General features: G+C 37.8%; 1 protein-coding gene across 1 annotated transcript in view; it reads left to right on the top strand.

The window, feature by feature from the left end:
- RyR (Ryanodine receptor) overlaps positions 1-18,813 on the top strand; it is an 841,404-nt gene that overhangs the window by 595,686 nt on the left and 226,905 nt on the right. The window contains exons 75-76 of the mRNA XM_090376454.1: positions 3,499-3,570; positions 16,920-17,024. Coding sequence (XP_090232580.1) covers positions 3,499-3,570; positions 16,920-17,024 — 177 coding nt within the window. The remainder of the gene's footprint in view (positions 1-3,498; positions 3,571-16,919; positions 17,025-18,813) is intronic.

The raw sequence follows: 18,813 nt of genomic DNA, 5'->3' as shown, positions 1-18,813 counted from the left end.
GGTGGTCATTCCCTGACGTTTCCGCATCCTCCGTATTTTGTGGTGATGGGCTCGAACCCCTGTCTAATCAAGAAGCACATGCTATGCACTGCTGCTCCTTCCCACCTGGCTATGGAGGCGCTGCTCCAGTGCTTATGTCACACCAAACTGACTTGACACTGCCCTGTCCAGCCATGTCAACTGGCTGTATTTCCTTGAATTTTGTGTGTTTCCTAACTAATAGCATAACCCGTCCTCCCTTCCTATCCTGTTTCTCCTTCCTGTACATATTGTACTCCCCAAATTCCAGTTCTGCATTCCTTATATCTGTGTGACACCATGTCTCTGATATCTCAACAATACTGCCTTTGATGTTTTGACCAACACCTCAAATTCATCAAATTTATTTACCAAACTCCTGGTATTGGTGTACACACAAGTATACATGCACCTGTTCCTATTCTTAGCCACCCTAACACAGCCCATGTGTTTACTTGCCCATGTGTTTACTCCCAGCAGTCTCTGAAATCCCCTGCTATCCAGGCTGCTACTCATTCCAATAGGAGCAATTCAAGAATTACTTTCACCTCTGCCAGTGGCTACTGTTAATCTATTAGTCCATGTATCCCCCCCCCCAAGCTCGCAGTTTTCCGACCCACCTAACACTGCCTTAATAGCATCACCAAATATTCTTGCACCCTTTCTGTTTAAGTGTATGCCATCCCTGTAGAAGCAGTGTCTCCTGTTAACAAGCACAGACCAGGCTGAAAAAAATTTTACCCCTTGAACCTTGCACAATCTCTCCAGGGCCAAATTGATCGACAAGGCTCTCATCATATACTCCCTCCTGTCATGTCTGAGCAGAATTCCAGACACTTTCAAATTAAATTCCAACTCACATCTTTTTTTTTTTTCAACATTGACCTGTACTTCTTAAGTAATTCCTTCGGTCTCCTATTCTTAATATCATTAGTGCCAGTGTGTATAACAATATCACCTTTTGTGATATTGTTATACACACTGTGATCATACACTGTGATCTCTGCCACCATGTGGTTCCTTTATTTGAAGATTCTTAATGCCTTAATAATCACTGCCAATAATCAGATCATGAGTATTACTCCATCTGGTTGCATCTTGAACATGCTTCTGTTTAAAACAATATTCCAATACATCCACAAAATCTGGCTAGTGAGTGAGTGACCAACTCACAAATTTCAGTCAATATCTGGGAAGTGAAATTTCCTCATTATAAGACTTCCTGATTTACTGTCCCACTCTATTTGTCTGTACAGTTGTTCATTGTACTCATCAGAGTCATTAGGCCTATAACACACTGCAACCCATTTTTGCTTTTGCAATGCTCATGTCACACCAAACTGATTCAGTATTGCACTGTCCATCCGTATCAACTGGATTCACTTTCTTAAAGGCGCCTCCATAGCCAGGTGGGCAGGAACAGCAGTGCGTAGCACACGCTTCTTGATTAGACCGGGGTTCGACCCCATGACCATCAAATACGGAGGATGCAGAAAGAAAGGGAATGACCACCGCATATCCCCGGAGCAATATGGCCTTGGTTACTAATGCTCCAAAAAACCAAAAATAACAATAAATAATAACTTCCTTAGATTTTATGTGTTCCTTAACTAACAGCATAACCCTTCCTCACTTCCTATCCTGTCTGTCCTTTCTGTACACATTGTACTCCCTAAATTCCAATTCTGCACTGCTTATATCTGTGTGATACCATGTCTCTGATTTCCCATTAATATCCACCTTTGATGTCTTCACCAGCACTTAAAATTCATCAAATTTATTTACTGTACTCCTAGCATTGGTGTACATTCAAGTATACATGCATGACCTATTCTTAATCTTAGTTACCCTAACACAGCACTTAAATAAATTTTCTGTTTATGCTCCGGGACGACCAGAGGGACCGGTCAGAGGAGTTCACAAGATAGACAGATTACAAGAAACAGCACCGTATTCAGTAGTCACGGGCTTGAACCCCGGTCACTCAAGGCACGTGTACTTAAGCACCCGTGCGCCTGACCACTAGGCTACAGCGGCCTTCCCTTGTATTTACTTGTTCCATGATGACTCCCAGCAGTTCTTGAAATCCGTAGCAACTTGCTTTCCACGCTGCTGCTCATTCCAATAGAAGCCATGCAAGAATTACTATTACCTCTGCCTCTGGCTACTTAATCTGTTAGTCCATGAATCCCACCCCCCAAACTAACAGTTTTCCAATCCACCTAACACTGCATTAGTAGCATCAGCAAATATTCTTGCACCTTTCTATTTAAGTGTATCCCATCCCTGTAGAAACAATCTCCCCTGTTAACAAGCACAGACGATGATGAGAAAAATTCTACTCCATGAGCTTCGCACAATCTCTCCAGGGCTGAATTGATTGAAAATGCTCTCTTCACATACTCCCTCCTATCGTGTCTGGGCAGAATTTTGGACACCTTAAAATTTAATCCTAACTTGCAACTTTTTTTCAATGTTGATCTGTACTTGTTAAGTAAGTCCACATATCTGTTCTTAATGTCATTAGTGCCAACATGTACAACAGTAGTACCTTTTTTGCCCTTAAAAGATGATATCTGCTGTACAACATCATCAACTTTTGCCCCTGGTAAACAAAACTTGGTCCTAAAATATTGTACAATTTTTTTTTTCCAACTGTGGCTGTCACTTAGTCATTTGGTATAGAGTGCATTAACAATAATGGCATTGTTCTTAGTTGCTTTTTTTTGGCTGTACTTCTCCATTTTTAACACAGCTAAAAGGAATACTAAAATTCACAAGATTAATTCAATTTTTATTTTAATTTTGTAAGGATATGCCCCCTGGTAGATTAAGTAGGCACCTGTCTTATTTTGAAGAATTCATCTTGTTTTCTCTCTCTCTTGCACACATGCACGCACGCACGCGCGCGCGCGCGCGCGCGCACACACACACACAGTTATAATTTGCATACCAAAACAAATATTTATCTTAATATGTGACAGTTAACTTATCTTTATTTTTAATAAATATCTAATTCATTAATTAATTCTATGGAAATAAATTAAAATGGTTTCTGCATTATTTATAAATACCATATTTTTTTATATATCCCATACACATCCCATGTTTTTAAGACATGAAAAAGAAAAAAACATTTTTAATGAGCATTTCTTTTCTGCAACCAAGTTGCATTTTAATAAATATTACTAATAAACAAATATTTCTTTTAGGCTGCAGCAGATGGTCGAATAAAAATGATGAAGTTAATAAAAACTGTTAGTAAAAATGCCAGAAGTTAATAAAAAATACATCATTTTAAATTCAGCATACTCATCTGGCCATATCCTTAGGAGAAATCTCAAGCTTCAGATTAAATTTGTAAATAAACTGGGCATTCAAATTTTTGGTGCCATTTTTAGAAAAAAAAATTTTGTGTATTCGATAAAGTACAGTTATATATACATATATAATTTCAGTAATTTTATTTTGTTTTTATAGGGAAAGGACAACTTTTGTAAAGCTATCACAGTTGCCAAACAAGTCTTAAATACATTGACAGAATCCATACAGGTTAGTCTTTTCTCTGCATTTCCAAATAATTGCTGTTTATGTTCATGGGTGACGTAAATGAAACATCATGTAAATATGAGGTGTTGCAATAAAAAGAACACAAAGTAAAAAGAGCTCAAAAATGGTTTTATTTTTATTCAAAGTGAAATGAAGTGAATTCAATCACCACCTGATTGAATTCACTCATTACACCATTTTAAAAGTTTCTGAAAAAAAAGTTGGCGAAGGCATCCAAAGAGAAGATGTTCAGTTCAGCAGATATGTTTTTCTTAATGTTCCATCACCATAAATAGTTTTTAACATTTCATACTCTTCTTTTGCATATTTTCCAGTTTAAAGGAAAATTTAATATTCATTTGTTGCTCAATTGCAAAATAGTGACATGGAACCTTAATGCTCCTAACAAAACTGGTTGTTACTTGTTTAGCCTACTGGACAATGCCACTACACCATCTGTTAAAGAAAGTTTGAATTATAACATACTATTTCCATTTATTTTCAAACTCATTAAACAGGAACTTTCTTGCCACACCTTATATAGTATACAGGGTGTTTCAAAAGTGATGATCAATAATTTAAAGGTGAACTGTACAGACTACAATATGCAAAAAAAGCCTAGTAAACATGGGTCCTTAAGTGAATCGTTTATGAGATATTGCAAATTTCTAATTGGGACCCACCACTGACAAGGTGAATTGTACAGAGTTGGGATCCACCAGTGACTTGTTTGTTTAGGTTAGGTTATGCTCATTCTCTCCCTTTCTCCTCCCTCAATGTTCTGAGCCATAGCAGACATACTAGTACTTGTCAAAGGATAGTCAACATGGAAAGAGATTACATACAGTAATGAAGAGTATGCAGACATGCACTTCATGTATAGTAAAGCCAACGGCAGTGCACTTGAGGCTGCATGTTTGTACCAAGAAGCATTTCCCCACTGAAAGCAGCCCAGCAGGTGCACATTCATCAGGGTACATCAACGTCTTAGAGAACATGGGCACTTCGCACATGGAGTATGAGCAGGCAGGCCCAGAAGCATAACTTCTAATGTTGAGGAAAGGGTGTTAGAAAGAATAGAACAAAATCCAGGAATTTCGACAAGGAGGGTTGCTCTGCAAGATTGTGTACTGAGTCATAGCAGTGTGTGGCGAATTTTACATCACCAATTACTCTACCCATACCATATCCAGCGTGTCTCAGAAATACAGACTACCCTCCCAGAGTGAACTTCTGCCAGTGGATGCAACAACAGTATGTCCTGAACCCCCAATTTTTAAACAACATTTTGTTCACTTACGAAGCTGGGTTTACTTGTGATGGTATTTTTAATTTTCATAACTGCCACGTTCCAAGTTTGGTCCAACAAAAATCCTAATGCAATTCACAAGTCACGATATCAGCAACATTTCTCGTTGAATGTCTGGGCAGGACTACTAGGAGTCCGTCTAATTGGACCACACTTTCTGCCAAATAGGCTTACAGGAGACCTGTACCTTCTGTTCCTGCAGAATGTTCTTCCAGACTTCCTTGAAGTTGATAATGTTCCACTTCAGCAACGCCAGAATATATGGTTTATGCATGATGGTGCACCAACACATTTTTCTCAAGTTGTTTTTTTTTTTGGTTTTTTTTTTTTTTAGGAGCATTAGCAACTAAGGCCATATTGCTCCAGGATATGCGGTGGTCATTCCTTGACCTTTCCGCATCCTCCGTATTTGGTGGTGACGGGCTCGAACCCCGGTCTAATCAAGAAGCGTGTGCTACGCACTGCTGCTCCTTCCCACCTGGCTACGGAGGCGCCTTCTCAAGTTGTGACTCAGTATCTAACTAGAAGGTACGGTCAACAGTGGATAGGTAGAGGTGGGCCTGTAATGTAGCCTCCCAGATCACCAGACTTAAATCCTATGAATTTTTGTATCCAAGGCCATGTAAAAAGCTTGGTGTACACTTCTGACATTAACGCAGTTGAGGAATTTGCAGTGTTGGGTTGAAGGAGCCTTTCAGCAAATCAGAAATGACCCAGGAATGCCTGAGAGGATTCACAACTCAATTCAGAGAGGACTACAAAGCTGCATACAGATGCAAGGACAGCATTTTGAACATCTTTTGTAACATCCTGTAACATGTAACATCTGTAAAATCCTGTGGTGTTGAAACCAAAAATTAAAAGTTATTATCTTATGTTTAATAAGACCACCCTTAGCAAAGGATTCAGAGCTTTTTTCTAAACTAGCTCGCATAGTCAGTGGCGGATCTTAACAGAAAATGTGCATTATCTCGAAAATGGTTCATTTGTGGCCTGATGTTCACTGGGACTTTTTTTCTTATTTTAGTTTTCACTTTTCACCTTTAAATTATTGACCATCATTTTTGAAACACCCTGTATATATTCAAAATATGCAAAGGCAAAAATTTGTTCTTGTTTAAGGGGATTGGCCTATTAACCGATCTTCTTATATGCATGATTGAAGGCATAACCATGGATTAAGTGGTCAGTATAGAAGTACTGTGTTATGCACAATCTGGAGACATGTTGTGCACAACACAGTACGACATGTTGTGCATGTTGTACTGTGTTATGCACAACATGTCTCCAGATTCACAATACCACAAAATGACAAAATGTACTAAGGTGCTTATATTTAATAATAATTCACAGCTGAAGTTTCAGACTGTGGTAAAATTTACAGACATATCAGTTAGTGCAATTGCAGCATTTCTATACACAGTACATTAACAGAAGTTATTATAGTGACATAATTTCATTACGTCTCATATTGTGAATACATTCACAAAGAGTTGCCTGTCCAGTTATATTTTTAATAATAATGCTTCCCCAATAGAGATGACTATTGTTACTTATTCTCAGTGGATCCCACCATCCAGACAGCCATTTCAGGGCTATTTGGCCCTTCATCAGTGGGTGAGTACCCAATGGTATAAGAGCTTAAAACCCAGTTGTGAAAATAATTCCACAATATGAGAGATGCTAAATGGGGTTTAGTAGTTAGCATTAGTAGATGCATATGATGCAAGAAAGCAAGTTTATAGAGCATCAACCAAAAAAAAAAAAAAAAAATCTAATTTCACACATCCATTTGCTCTAAACGTTTGTCCAGTTCTTCCATGAATTTATTTAAACTATCAACTCCCACAATGACAGATGGAAGTTTGTTCCAGCAATCAACTACCAGTGCCTCCGTAGCCAGGTGGGCAGGAGCAGCAGTGCGTAGCACACGCTTCTTGATTAGACTGGTGTTCGAGCCCATGACCACTAATTACAGAGGATGCAGGAAGATCAGGGAATGACCATCGCATATCCCCGGAGCAATATGGCCTTAGTTGCTAATCCTCCTAAAAACCAAATAACAAACAAACAATAACAATCAACTACCCACTGGCTAAAGGCAAATTTCTGCACATCTATTCTACAACTGTCTTTCTCAATTTGAATTTATGTCCCCTCAGGTTCGTAAACTGAGCAAGAGGAAGAATCTCATCAGCATTAAGCCTGCTCAACCCATTCATGCCAACCCACTCATTCATTCACCTCCTTTTCCCTGCTAGCAAAATTCCTGTATATCATTGACAAGATCCCATGACTTGCTGTGGCTGCCTGTCCACACTGATCTGAAACTTCATATCTGACTGTACAATAACCCCCATGTCTTCTTCCTTCTCCACTATCCTGAGTGTATCACCACACAGTTGGTACTTTTCTATGGGGTTACTGCTACTCATATGCAGTTGGGTTGAGCAGGCTCAACTGAAGTTTAATTAAACTTTGAACTCAAGTTTAATGCTGAATGAGAATTCAAGGCTAAAATTTCAGACTGTGGGAAAATTTACAGACATATAAGATTTATATTCACTTACAGACATATAAGTTAGTGCATTTGCACTAACTTATATGTCTGTAAATGTGTACTGTAATTTTTTAACTCGTCTGACTCAGTTTAGCCATCCTGAAGTATAAACAGAAAATTTATTATTTTTGTTTATTATTGCAAAGGTTTTTGAAATATAATTTTTGTATTCCACAAATGAAATAAGAAATGAAAGAGAAAAAGAACACAAACCATAAATGCTACAGTTAAGTACACACTAACCGTAGTTTTAATTAGTATTTAAATTTACATCAGATCATTGCATCCCCCCCCTGGTGTGTGAGAAAAAGATGAATGAATGAGTGTGAGTGGGGGGGGGGATATATATATAATAAAAGGATAATTGTATTAAGAAGCTAAGTAATCATGGAGGGTGGAATGTAAGTACGAAAAGGAAGATAACATTGATTATGGATCAGGGACACTGCATTAACAAAACATACATGATGGAGAGAGTACATGATGAGAGCTTTGTCAATCAATTCGGCCCTGGAGGGAATGTGCAAGGCTCAATGGTTAGAATTTTTTTCAGCGTGGTCTGTGCTTGTTAACAGGAGAGACTGCTTCTACAGGGATGGGATACACTTAAATAGAAAGGGTGCAAGAATATTTGCTGATGCTATCGAGGCAGTGTTAGGCGGGTCGGAAAACTGCTAGCTTGGGGGGATTCATAGACTAAAAGGTTAAAAGTAGCTGCAGGCAGAGATGAAGGTGATTCTTGCACAACTTCTATTAGAATAAGTAGCGACCTGGAGCGGGGGGGTGCTGGGGTTTTAGGGACTGATGGCAATCATCGTAAACAGGTGAGTATATGGGATGTGTCAGGGTAACTAGGAATAGGAATAGGTGCATGTATGCTTGCATGTATACCAATGCTAGAAGTATAGTAAATAAATTTGATGAATTTGAAGTGTTCGGCAAGACATCAAAGGCAGATATTGTTGGGATATCAGAGACGTGGTGTCACACTGATTTTAGGAATGCAGAATTGGAATTTGGGGAGTACAATGTGTACAGAAAGGATAGACAGGATAGGAAGGGAGGAGGTATCATGCTGTTAATTAAGAAAAACATAAAATCAAAAGAAGTGCATTCAGTTTATATAGATGAATGGTGCACTGTTGAGTCAGTTTGGTGTGGCATAAGCACTGCGAAAGCAAAAATAAGAGTAGGAGTGTTTTATAGGCCTAATGACTCAAATGAGTACAATGAATAATTGTACAGAGAAATAGAGTGGGCTAGTAAATCAGAATGTCTTATAATGGGGTTTTTAACTTCCCAGATATTGAGTGGAACTTGTGGGTTGGTCACTCACACACTAGTAAGACTTTTGTGGATTTATTGGATGATTGTTTTCTGCAGCAGCATGTTCGAGAGGCAACCAAAGAGGATAATATTCTTGATCTGGTTATCAGCAGTGATCATTCGTGTATTAAGAATTTGCAGATAAAGGAACCACTACTGCAAATTTTATATGCGGCAGCGATCATAGTGTACTGATGTGGGATTTACTTACAGATATAATTACCGTCAGGGGTAAAGGAAAGGGTTTTTGCTTCCGTAAAGGTGAGTACAGTGGTCTCAGACAGTTTTTAAATTCTGTACAGGGGGACCAACTTTTTTTTTCTTTTTTTTTTTTGTAGTTGTTGGCACATCGGCTTCTGTAGCCATAATGCACCTCCCAAGGTTTTTGCAGTACTTTGATCCAAGCCCGAGGCGGGATTCGAACCCGCGACCTTTGAGTTTCTAGGCAAGGGGGGATCAACTGACAATGTTACCAACAGTAAATTCTAAGTGGGAAGCATTCAAGGAATTAATCATGGAAGCTACTAAAAGTTTCATACCTATTAAGAAATATTGTTCAAGATTTAGGCTCAGATGGTTATCAAATGAACTAATGAGACTTGTGACAGAGAATAAAAATGCATGGGATGCATATAAATTATCAAGCGACTCAGAAGCGTATGGTAGATATAAGCTAGTCTGTAATCAGGTCACAAAGGAGGTTTTGCAGGCGAAGGCAGATTACGAGAAATCTTTGGCAAAGGATGCTAAGAAAAACAGCAAGGATTTCTTTACTTATATAAACTCTAAAAGGAAGAGGATGAATCTGATTGGTCCACTTGATATTGATGGTTTGACTGTTGATGATCCTGCTCAGATAGCAAACAAACTGAATGAGTATTTTACATCTACATTCACACATGAGGAGTTATTAAGGTTTGAAAATGGCAGAAGGTTATCAAATTGTAGCAGGATGCTTAATGATTTTGTAATAGCAGAGAGCAAAGTGGAGGAAAAATTGTTGAAGTTAAACATAAGAAAAGCACCTGGGGTGGATGGGATCTATCCAGTTATATTAAAGGAGGTGGCAAAGCAACTAAGCAAACCCTTAGCCATAGCCATCCTTGGACTCAGGGGAGGACCCCACGGACTGGAGATGTGCAGATGTATCCCCAATTCACAAAGGGGGATCAAAGGGTGACATGAGTAATTACAGACCAGTTAGTTTAACTTCTGTTCCAGGTAAAATAATGGAGTCACTGGTTAAAGATGCATTGCAGGATCATCTAGACAAGACTGCATGGGTTTGTTAAGGGAAAGTCTTGAATGACAAATTTGATAGGATATTATGATATGGTTACAAAGGAATTGGATGCAAAAAATAATTTTGATATCATATATTTGGATTTCAGGAAAGCTTTTGACACTGTTGCGCATGGAAGACTATTGTACAAATTGGAGCAGAATGGTATTAAGGGTAAGTTGCTACAATGGATAAAAGGATGGTTAAGTGGGAGAAGACAAGGGGTGGTAATCAATGGGTGCTGCTCTTCGTGGACTAATGTTATTAGTGGAGTCACACAGGGTTCGGTGTTGGATCCACTGTTGTTTTGAATATTTATCAATGATATTGATGAATGTATATCAGGCTTAGTGTTGAAGTTTGCAGATGATACAAAGATTGGCAGGGTTGTTAATGACAGTAATGGCAGTGTGCTACTGCAACAGGATCTAGAAAATTTGGGTAGATGGGCTAAGAAGTGGCAACTGAAATTTAACCTTGACAATTAACCTTTACCCATATGCAGTACTTTGCTTGACAAATGCAAAGTACTGCATATGGGTAGAAGTAACCCCAGAGAAATGTACCAACTGTGTGGTACTACACTTCAGGTGGTAGAAAATGAAAAAGACCTGGGAGTAATTGTGCAGTCAGATATGAAGTTTTCTGAGCAATGCAGACAGGCTGCCAGGGCAGGTCATGGGGTTTTGTCAATGATATATAGGAATTATTCTAGCAGGGAAAAGGAGGTGATTGTCCCTGTGTATAAGGCAATGGTGGCCATGAGTACTGCATATAAGGCCTCATTTTAGGAAGGATGTAGATTTGCTTGAGCATATACAGGAAAGGGGAACAAGATTGGTGAGGGGAATGAAGGGATCCTCTTACCAAGAGTGGCTTAAGTTCTGCAAATTGCAATGGCTGGAGACTAGGCACCTGCGAGGTGATCTGATTGAGGTGTATAAGTCCTTGAATGGTTGAGCACACTGAATTCTGATGGGATCCTTCCACTTGTTCAGATTACGAACCTAAGGGGACATAAATTCAAATTAAGAAAAAACATGTAGAATAGATGTGCAGAAATTTGCCTTTAGTCAGCGGGTGGTTAATTGCTGGAACAAAGTTCCATCTGTCATGGAAGTTGATAGGTTAAATAAATTTAAGGAGGAACTGGACAGGCATTTGGAGGGAATGATGTGATTTTTTTTTTTTTTTTTGGCTGATGCTGCATAAGCTCATAGACTTGCTTTCTTGCATCACATGCCACTACTACTACTACATACCCTACAGCCATAATGTGTATATACAGGGTGATTCACTACCAGTGTGACAAACTTGCAGGACGTGTTGGGGGTATAAAGATGAATTGGAATCACATAGCATTGCAGGGTCCGAAATGCCTTCATCATGCAGTAGAGGAAGTTGAACAGGAGATCGCATGAACAGCGATCCCGCTGGAAGTCAGCATTTGCGAACCGGTTCCCGAAGCAGTAGGATGGATGAGTATTCAAACGTTGAACTGGCCGACATGCACCTCGCATATGGAGCTGCAGACTGTAACGGGCGCGCCGCTCTGCGCTTGTACCAAGAACGTTTCCCGCACAGGCGTGCTCCTCATCATACGATTTTTGCACGTGTGCACAGAAGGTTACGTGAGACTGGTTATTTCACCAGAGGTACCATGAATCAAGAGCGAATGATGAGGATGCCAGACAATGAGGAGAATGTCCTACGTCTTGCAGAAGGCAATCCAAGTACGAGTACTCGAGTGGTAGGCCAACGATTGGGTATTTCCCAATCCACTGTATGGAGGATACTGTCAACAAACCAAATGAGTTCATACCATCTGCAATGCATCCAATCATTGGAGCCTGCAGATTATCCACTCCTGAGGACTTTTGCTACTTGGTTTCTTCAACAGAAATGGTTCGCAAATGCTGACTTCCAGCGGGATCACTGTTCACGCTACCTCCAGTTCAACGTTCTCTACTGCATGACGAAGGCATTTCGGACCCTGCAATGCTATGTGATTCCAATTCGTCTTTGTGCCCCCTACACCTCCTGCAAGTTTGTCACACTGGTAGTGAATCACCCTGTATATATAAAATATATTGTATGTAGAAAGTGTGAAGAAGAAGATTTTGGTTTAAACCTATTGAATCTATATTAATTGATAACAAAAAACCCATATACACCAAGTTTGTAAATAGTGTATATACAATACACTAGGCCTCTGTGGTGTCTTACAGCTTAGAAAACCTGTTCCCACCAATTGGCCTAACGCAGTGCATTAAACATGTATATAATTTAATTATTTTTTATTTTCATTTCATTATATACCTACCATATATTTTTCTCACTCACACAACAGATCTTAAATACATGGTGCACTCACTTCCAGACCTTTGTTCAGGGTCCTAACTATAGGAACGGGTTTGCAACCCCAAACTACCCAAGCCCAACTACTTATCTCTACTTCATTCATCTTTCTGCTTTACTTGCCCCTACTGCTTACTTCCGGTGAGCCATTAGTTTACCGAACGTAATATGCGGGACACTACCTTCTTACTTTACCCAGTCGATTTTTCGCCTTAACAAAGTTTAGCCCCTTTTTACTGCTACTTTGTATGCTATTATATCTCTCAACTATCCTGGGCAGTTTGGGCACCATGTATTTAACAGTGTTCATCACCACATATTTCATTTCAATTTATATAGACACCATACCATATATATTTTTTTTTTCTCCACACCATTTTCTAACACTAGGAGCCATTAGCATATCTACACATAAATATACCAGCACACCGCCATCTTGGTCATTTGGTCAGTTTTACAAGATAATGGTAAATCCCTTTCTTCTTGCCTATTCTGATATTCATTACTTTAGTTTTGCAATTCTTTTACTTGCTTCTGTAAGCTCATCCATGATCTGTATGCCCTACGTAATATAATTACATTTATTGGCATAATTTATTAGACCTTATTCTTACCACAAAATTTTAAAATTTTAAAATTTCATTCTCAACATGTAGCTACAGCACACATGTACCATAGTATACAGAACATGTCGGAAACAGAAGCAAGAAGATTGTCATCTTTCTCATAATTTCGGTGGATGACCTCTGATAAAGACACTGAAATTGTGAAAAACACTGCAATGTAATCTTATTTTGGTCACCTTTTCACTTCTTATTTTTATTTTTAATTTCCTGTCGGGTTTTTTTTTCATACCATATATCGCTACATTCCTTATCCATTTAGTCGAGTTCACTTCTGGTATATACCGTAGATTCAATAGGTTTAAACCAAAATCTTTTTTTTCACACTTTCTACATACAATATATATTTAGATTCAATAGGTTTAAACCAAAATCTTCTTCTTCACACTTTCTACATACAATATATTTTATATATATATATATGTATATATAAAAATATTTTAAGTATAAACTATTGTAGGTAGAACATGTTAACAAGCTTTATGTAAAAATTAAAACTGATGAATATACAGTATACCCTGGGAGCGATATATGTTGTGAAATAAAGTGGGTGAAATGAACAGGAAAATAAAACAATAAGATTTGCACCGATTGAAACAATACTAAATAAATTTTGAAAAAATTTTAAAGATTTTGAAAAAACTTGAAAGATTTTGAAAGAACGATCAAGGTGGAAATAACATTGCAGTGTCTTTCATAATTTTTGTCTTCATCAGAGGTCATCCACCAAAATAATGAAAAAGACAGCAATGCTCTTACTTCTGTTTTCGACATGCTCTGTATGCATAGGTACACGTGCGAAAAGACACATGGTAATTTACAATTTAAATTTTAAAAAATTTTGAATATAAATATACTAAATTTGATTTAACGTTAGTGTGCTAATAGAAGTGTTGCATTAAAACTGATGAATGTACAGTATATCCTGGGAGCGATATATACAACACTTCTATTAGCACACTAATGTTAAATCGAATTTAGTATATTTATATTCAAATTTTTTTAAAATTTAAAATTTAAATTGTAAATTACCACGTGTCTTTTCGCACGTGTACCTATGCATACAGAGCATGTCGGAAACAGAAGTAAGAGCATTGCTGTCTTTTTCATTATTTTGGTGGATGACCTCTGATGAAGACACAAAAATTATGAAAGACACTGCAATGTTATTTCCACCTTGATCGTTCTTTCAAAATCTTTCAAGTTTTTTCAAAATCTTTAAAATTTTTTCAAAATTTATTTAGTATTGTTTCAATCAGTGCAAATCTTATCGTTTTATTTTCCTGTTCATTTCACCCCCTTTATTTCACAACATATATCGCTCCCAGAGTATACTGTATATTCATCAGTTTTAATTTTTACATAAAGCTCGTTAACATGTTCTACCTACAATATTTTATACTTAAAATATTTTTATATATACATGTACACATTATGGCTATAGGGTATGTTTTGCTATAGCAGTGTCCCTGATCCATAAGTTATGTTATTGTAATTCAGACTTATCTAATTTTAAACTTAATTTTCCTCCCATATCATATAGCTTCTCTATATCATTATTCTTGACTACACACACACACACACACACACACACACACACACACACACACACACACACACACACACACACACACACATATATATAAAACTTGGAAAAAAAAATTATAAAATATAAGAAAAAAGTATAAAAAAAAAAAAAAAAAAAAGAATGCAAGTAGAGTGAGAATGCAGATTATGAATAAAATAAATGTGTGTCTCTCCCACCCCTTCGCCTGGTGGGTTCCCACTGCCAGCTAACATATCCCACCCCCAGAGCAGGATGGGAAGCTTGACCTTCTTACCGGATTTGACACTACATGGACATGACAACTATCACCGACAAAGACATACTGCGGCTTTGCTGCCGAGACGCCATTTGGCGATTCCGGTTCCCTTTAAAACCCCATCCCAAGGCAGGGGAGGGAGGAGACAGGTCTCTGTCTTCTCCCCTCTCTACCTCCCCCTATACTTTGCCTGGTGGAGCTCGTCTCCACTGACCTCTTTGGGAATGCCTACTCTATCTCCCTATTCTTCTATCTGTTTCCCCCGAGTCTTGTCTGCCCCCTCACTAAACTGACTGAGTACACCTCTTAACAATGCCGCCAAATTCTAATCAACGTCTAAATTCTACCGGTTTCGTGTAAATCTCTAAGACATCTAACACTATTATCTTTTATCTAGCGTATAGCCTGACATGTCTAAATTTAATAACATCAAAATTTTGCCCGACTTATTAAGCCTTTTAACACATCTCTCTAGCATTCAACCCCAACGAGCGATTTCCTAACAGCAATCCCATTAAGCATTAATGTCAAACGCGTAATTTTTTTTTTTTTTTAGGTCCTAGCCACTGAAATCCCAGGAAACTAGGTGTCAGGACCTGCCAGAGCAACTTGTTGTGATATTGGACACACCCGGCTAGCCTCCACGTGGCGAGGTATGGGCAACATCGGGCCCCACTAGGGGCCTGATGGCCAATAAGCTTAACAAACAATGGGTACACAACACATCACACTGTACAGACATGGCCCACGCACTTTCAAGTCTGTGGCTTGACAGTGTACTGTCCTCGATGCAGCGAACACACACAGAGATGGGAGAAATCCCAGGTGCCGTCTGACACGAATATACCTTATATCTAAAAAAAAAAATGAAATAAGAAATCTTAATAATCTCATCTTTTTGTTCCTTCATTTTAAAAATGCTTACCATCTTGTAGTTGATTATCTCTCCATGCTGCCCGACAGCAGTGAGATATGAGTTATTATTGTTTTTGGTTTTTTTGAGATATAAAGTCTTTGCTTTTACATTAGGAAAATAACAATATCCACATAACACCTTTTGCATTATTATAAATGAACAATTCTTAACTAGACTGGTGTATTATTACTGTCACCTCATCATATTTTCATAATGATAACTCAGGTGGAGTTATAAAATTTATTCTCATAGGATTGTATGATATCACATAAGCTAGTATTACTAGATTAGTCACTACCAAATACGGAGGATGCGGAAAAGTCAGGGAATGACCACCGCATATCCCGGAGCAATATGGCCTTAGTTGCTAATGCTCCTAAAAACCAAATAACTAACTACTAGATTAGAAATGGTTTATATTCACTTGCTATAAATTAAAGAAATAATACTATATTTAACTGCACCATAAATATAAACATTTACGTTAAAAGTAATGTGCAGTGCATGAATATTTCAACTAGATATTGTACCAGCCATCATCAGCTTAATAATACCAGAATTCCTTAATTAGGGTGTGTAAATCATTTCTACATTCAAAATTTATCCTATGATTAAAATATTCTGGAATATCTAGATAGCATATAGAACAAGAGTAGAAAATCCAGTCTTGTTATTGTCTTGGCACTTTAAATTGGTTGCTGACCAGATGTATCCCACAAGCTTTTATGCAAAGTATTGATAATAAATTTATTATTTTATATATCTTTCCATTTACATGACTGGCATCATTTAGTTTTTGTCTGGCAAAACATTAGAAATGATTTACAGATTCATCTCAATGTAAAATTTATAAGATTAATTTAGGTATACGTTTATGAAGTATATAATACCATGATGCCCAAGTCATGGGAGTGGGGAGCAGCTTGGAAGCATCCCATAGACTTAAAATGAGAAAATATGATTTGAATTTAGATCTCAAGAGACAGATCTAAGAGCTCTCCAAATTGTGAAACAAATGAATGAAATATTCAGTTAATAAAATTACTTTAGTCTCTTTCAGATATTTTGTTAATTAGATACCTAATGATTGTAAACATTTTCTTTTCCCTATATGGCTTTTTTGCTTGTGATTTTATACATTTAGTTTCTTTCCAGGGTCCCTGTTCTCTTAATCAGCAAGCATTAGCCCACAGCAGGCTGTGGGATGCTGTTGGAGGGTTTATGTTCTTATTTGCTCATATGCAAGATAAATTATCCAAGGTAACTTTTCCAGATTATGAATAAATAAATATTAATAATAAATTAATAAATAATTTCCAAACTATTTATAAATTTATCACATATGTAACTTTTCCAGACTATTATTAAATATAAATTTGTGATATCTCTTTTTGTGCTGTTAAAATTAACATTTCATTTCTTACTCCAATTGACAATTAGTATTTAGTGCTACCTCATTATTAAACAGTTCATATTAGGATAGAATAGGCATATGATGTAAGAAAGAAAGCTTAGCATCGGCCCGAAAAAAAACCCATTTCACACATCCATTCCCTCTAAACATTTGTTCAGTTCCTCCTTGAATTTATTTAAGCTATCAACTTCCACAGCAACAGATGGAAATTTGTTCCAACAATCAACTACCTGCTAGCTAAAGGCAAATTTCCACACAGCTATTCTAGAACTGTCTTTCCTCAATTTGAATTTATCCTCACTCAGGTTTGTAATCTGAGAAAGAGGAAGAATCCCATGAGAATTGAGTCTGCTCAACCCTTTCAAGGCATACACCTCAGTCAGATCACCTCATGGATGCCCAGCCTCCAGATGCTGCAATTTGGAGAACTTAAGCCTTTCTTGTAAGACCACCCTTTCGTTCCCTTCACCAATCTTGTTGCCCTTCTCTTTGCTTGCTCAAGCAACTCTACATCCTTCCTAAAATGAGGCCTCCAGACCTGTATGCAGTACTCAAGGTGTGGCCTAACCATTACCTTATACAAAGGGATAATCACCTCCTTTTCCCTACTAGCAAAATTCCTGTATATCATCGACAATATCCTATGATCTGCTCTGGCAGCCTGTCTGCACTGCTCAGAAAACTTCATATCAGACTACACATTTACTCCCAGGTCATTTTCTACCACCGTAAGTGAGTACTACACAGTTGGTATGTCCCTCTGGGGTTACTTCTATCCGTATGCAGTACTTTGCATTTGTCAATGTTAAACTTTTTTTTTTTTTTTTTTTTTTTTTTTGGCTGATGCTGCATAAGCTTGCTTTCTTGCATCAAATGCCTCTACTAATGCTAATGCTAATGCTAATGCTAAAAACTTCAGTTGCCACTTCTCAGCCCACGTGCCCAAATATTCTACATCCTGTTGCAGTTGTACACTGTCATTAGTGTCACTAATCACCCTGCCAACCTTCGTATCATCTGCAAACTTGGATATTAAGCCTGATATTTCTTCATTAATATCATTGATAAATACAGAAAACAACAATGGTCCCAACACCAAACCTTCGGGGACTCAATTAATAACCTTAGTCCATGAAGAGCAGTGTCCATTGATTACCACTCTCTGTCTTCTCCCACTCAACCATCCCTTTATCCATAGCAGCAAATTGCCCTTCATGCCATACTGCTCCAATTTGTACTGTAGTCTTCCATGTGCAACAGTATCAAAAGCTTTCCTGAAATGTAAGTATATGATATCAAAATTAATTTTTGCATCCAGTTTCTTTATGAACCCATTGTAGTATCCAATCAAATTGGTCACACAAGACTTATCCTTCTCCATGCTGTCTGAACTATAACTGCAGTCTTGTCTAGATGATCCTGTAATGCTTCTTTAACCAGTGCCTCCATTAATTTCCCTGGAACAGAAGTTAAACTAACAGGCGTGTAATTACTTGTGTCATCCTTTTATCCCATTTTGTAAATTGGGGAAACATCTGAACACCTCCAGTCCAAGGATGCTCTCATAATTGTGCAAGACTCAAGGGGTAGAATTTTTTTCAGCCTGGTTTGTACTTGTTAATAAGAGAGACTGCT

This window comes from Mastigoproctus giganteus, chromosome 6, assembly GCF_048544385.1.
Source record: "Mastigoproctus giganteus isolate SK-2022 chromosome 6, ASM4854438v1, whole genome shotgun sequence".
Taxonomy (NCBI): Eukaryota; Metazoa; Arthropoda; class Arachnida; order Uropygi; family Thelyphonidae; genus Mastigoproctus; species Mastigoproctus giganteus.
The sequence above is the reverse complement of the archived record's forward strand: the minus strand, read 5'-3'. Positions and strand labels throughout refer to the sequence as shown.